Genomic DNA, 1,129 nt, shown 5'->3' on the forward strand with positions numbered 1-1,129 from the left:
CATAATATACACACACATCCCATAATACTTCACCTACAGCCCATAATAGACACACACATCCCATCATAGTTCACCTAGTGATACATCCCATAATAGACATTGGCGTAGTCTACATCCCATAATGTTCCATCCAGTGATTATACATCCCATAATAATACACGTGAATCCATCCCATCATAGTTCTGAGTGATTGTCCATCCCATAATACACACCGATACATCCCATCATACTCCATAGAGGGATTACCCATCCCATAATATACATGGATAGCGCATACATCCCATAATACTTCATAGGCTGGTGATGCATCCCATAATACGTTGACCTTCTATACATCCCATAATATTTCATGTAATGACGATACAGCCCATAATATACACCGATACATCCCATAATACTCCACAGAGCCATTTGCTATTGCACATCCCATAATATACATTGGCATCGGCCGCATCCCATAATAGGTCCTCAGCATGGCCTCCATCCCATAATAGGCCCTTGGACGTGACCTCCATCCCATAATAGGCCCTGGACCTGGCCTCCATCCCATAATAGGTCCTCAGCATAGGCCGCATCCCATAATACGTCCAGGACGTGGCGTCCATCCCATAATAGCTCCTCGGCGTAGGCCGCATCCCATAATAAGTCCTCAGCATCGGCTGCATCCCATAATAGGCCGTGGACCTGGCCTCCATCCCATAATAAGTCCTCAGTGTAGGCCACATCCCATAATAGGTCCTGGACATAGGTGCCATCCCATAATACGTTCTCTATGTGTGCTCCATCCCATAATACGTCCAGGACCTGGCCTCCATCCCATAATAGGTCCTCAGCATGGCCTCCATCCCATAATAGGTCCTCAGCATAGGCCGCATCCCATAATAAGTCCTCAACATCAGCTGCATCCCATAATATGTCCAGGACGTGGCCTCCATCCCATAATACCTCCAGGACCTCCCCTCCATCCCATAATACCTCCTGGACCCCCCCTCCATCCCATAATACCTCCAGGACCTCCCCTCCATCCCATAATACCTCCTGGACCTCCCCCCCATCCCATAATACCTCCTGGACCTCCCCTCCATCCCATAATACCTCCAGGACCTCCCCTCCATCCCATAATACCTCC

The 1,129-nt window shown here is 48.5% G+C and overlaps 1 protein-coding gene across 1 annotated transcript in view; it reads right to left on the minus strand.

Annotated features, from left to right (window-relative positions):
* Positions 1-468: 468 nt before the first annotated feature.
* The window catches only part of Asmtl (acetylserotonin O-methyltransferase-like), an 11,634-nt gene continuing 10,973 nt past the window's right edge, over positions 469-1,129 (minus strand). Inside the window, exon 7 of the mRNA XM_013035413.1 lies at positions 469-899. Coding sequence (XP_012890867.1) covers positions 469-899 — 431 coding nt within the window. The remainder of the gene's footprint in view (positions 900-1,129) is intronic.

This window comes from Dipodomys ordii, unplaced genomic scaffold, assembly GCF_000151885.1.
Source record: "Dipodomys ordii isolate 6190 unplaced genomic scaffold, Dord_2.0 Scaffold210, whole genome shotgun sequence".
Taxonomy (NCBI): domain Eukaryota; kingdom Metazoa; phylum Chordata; class Mammalia; order Rodentia; family Heteromyidae; genus Dipodomys; species Dipodomys ordii.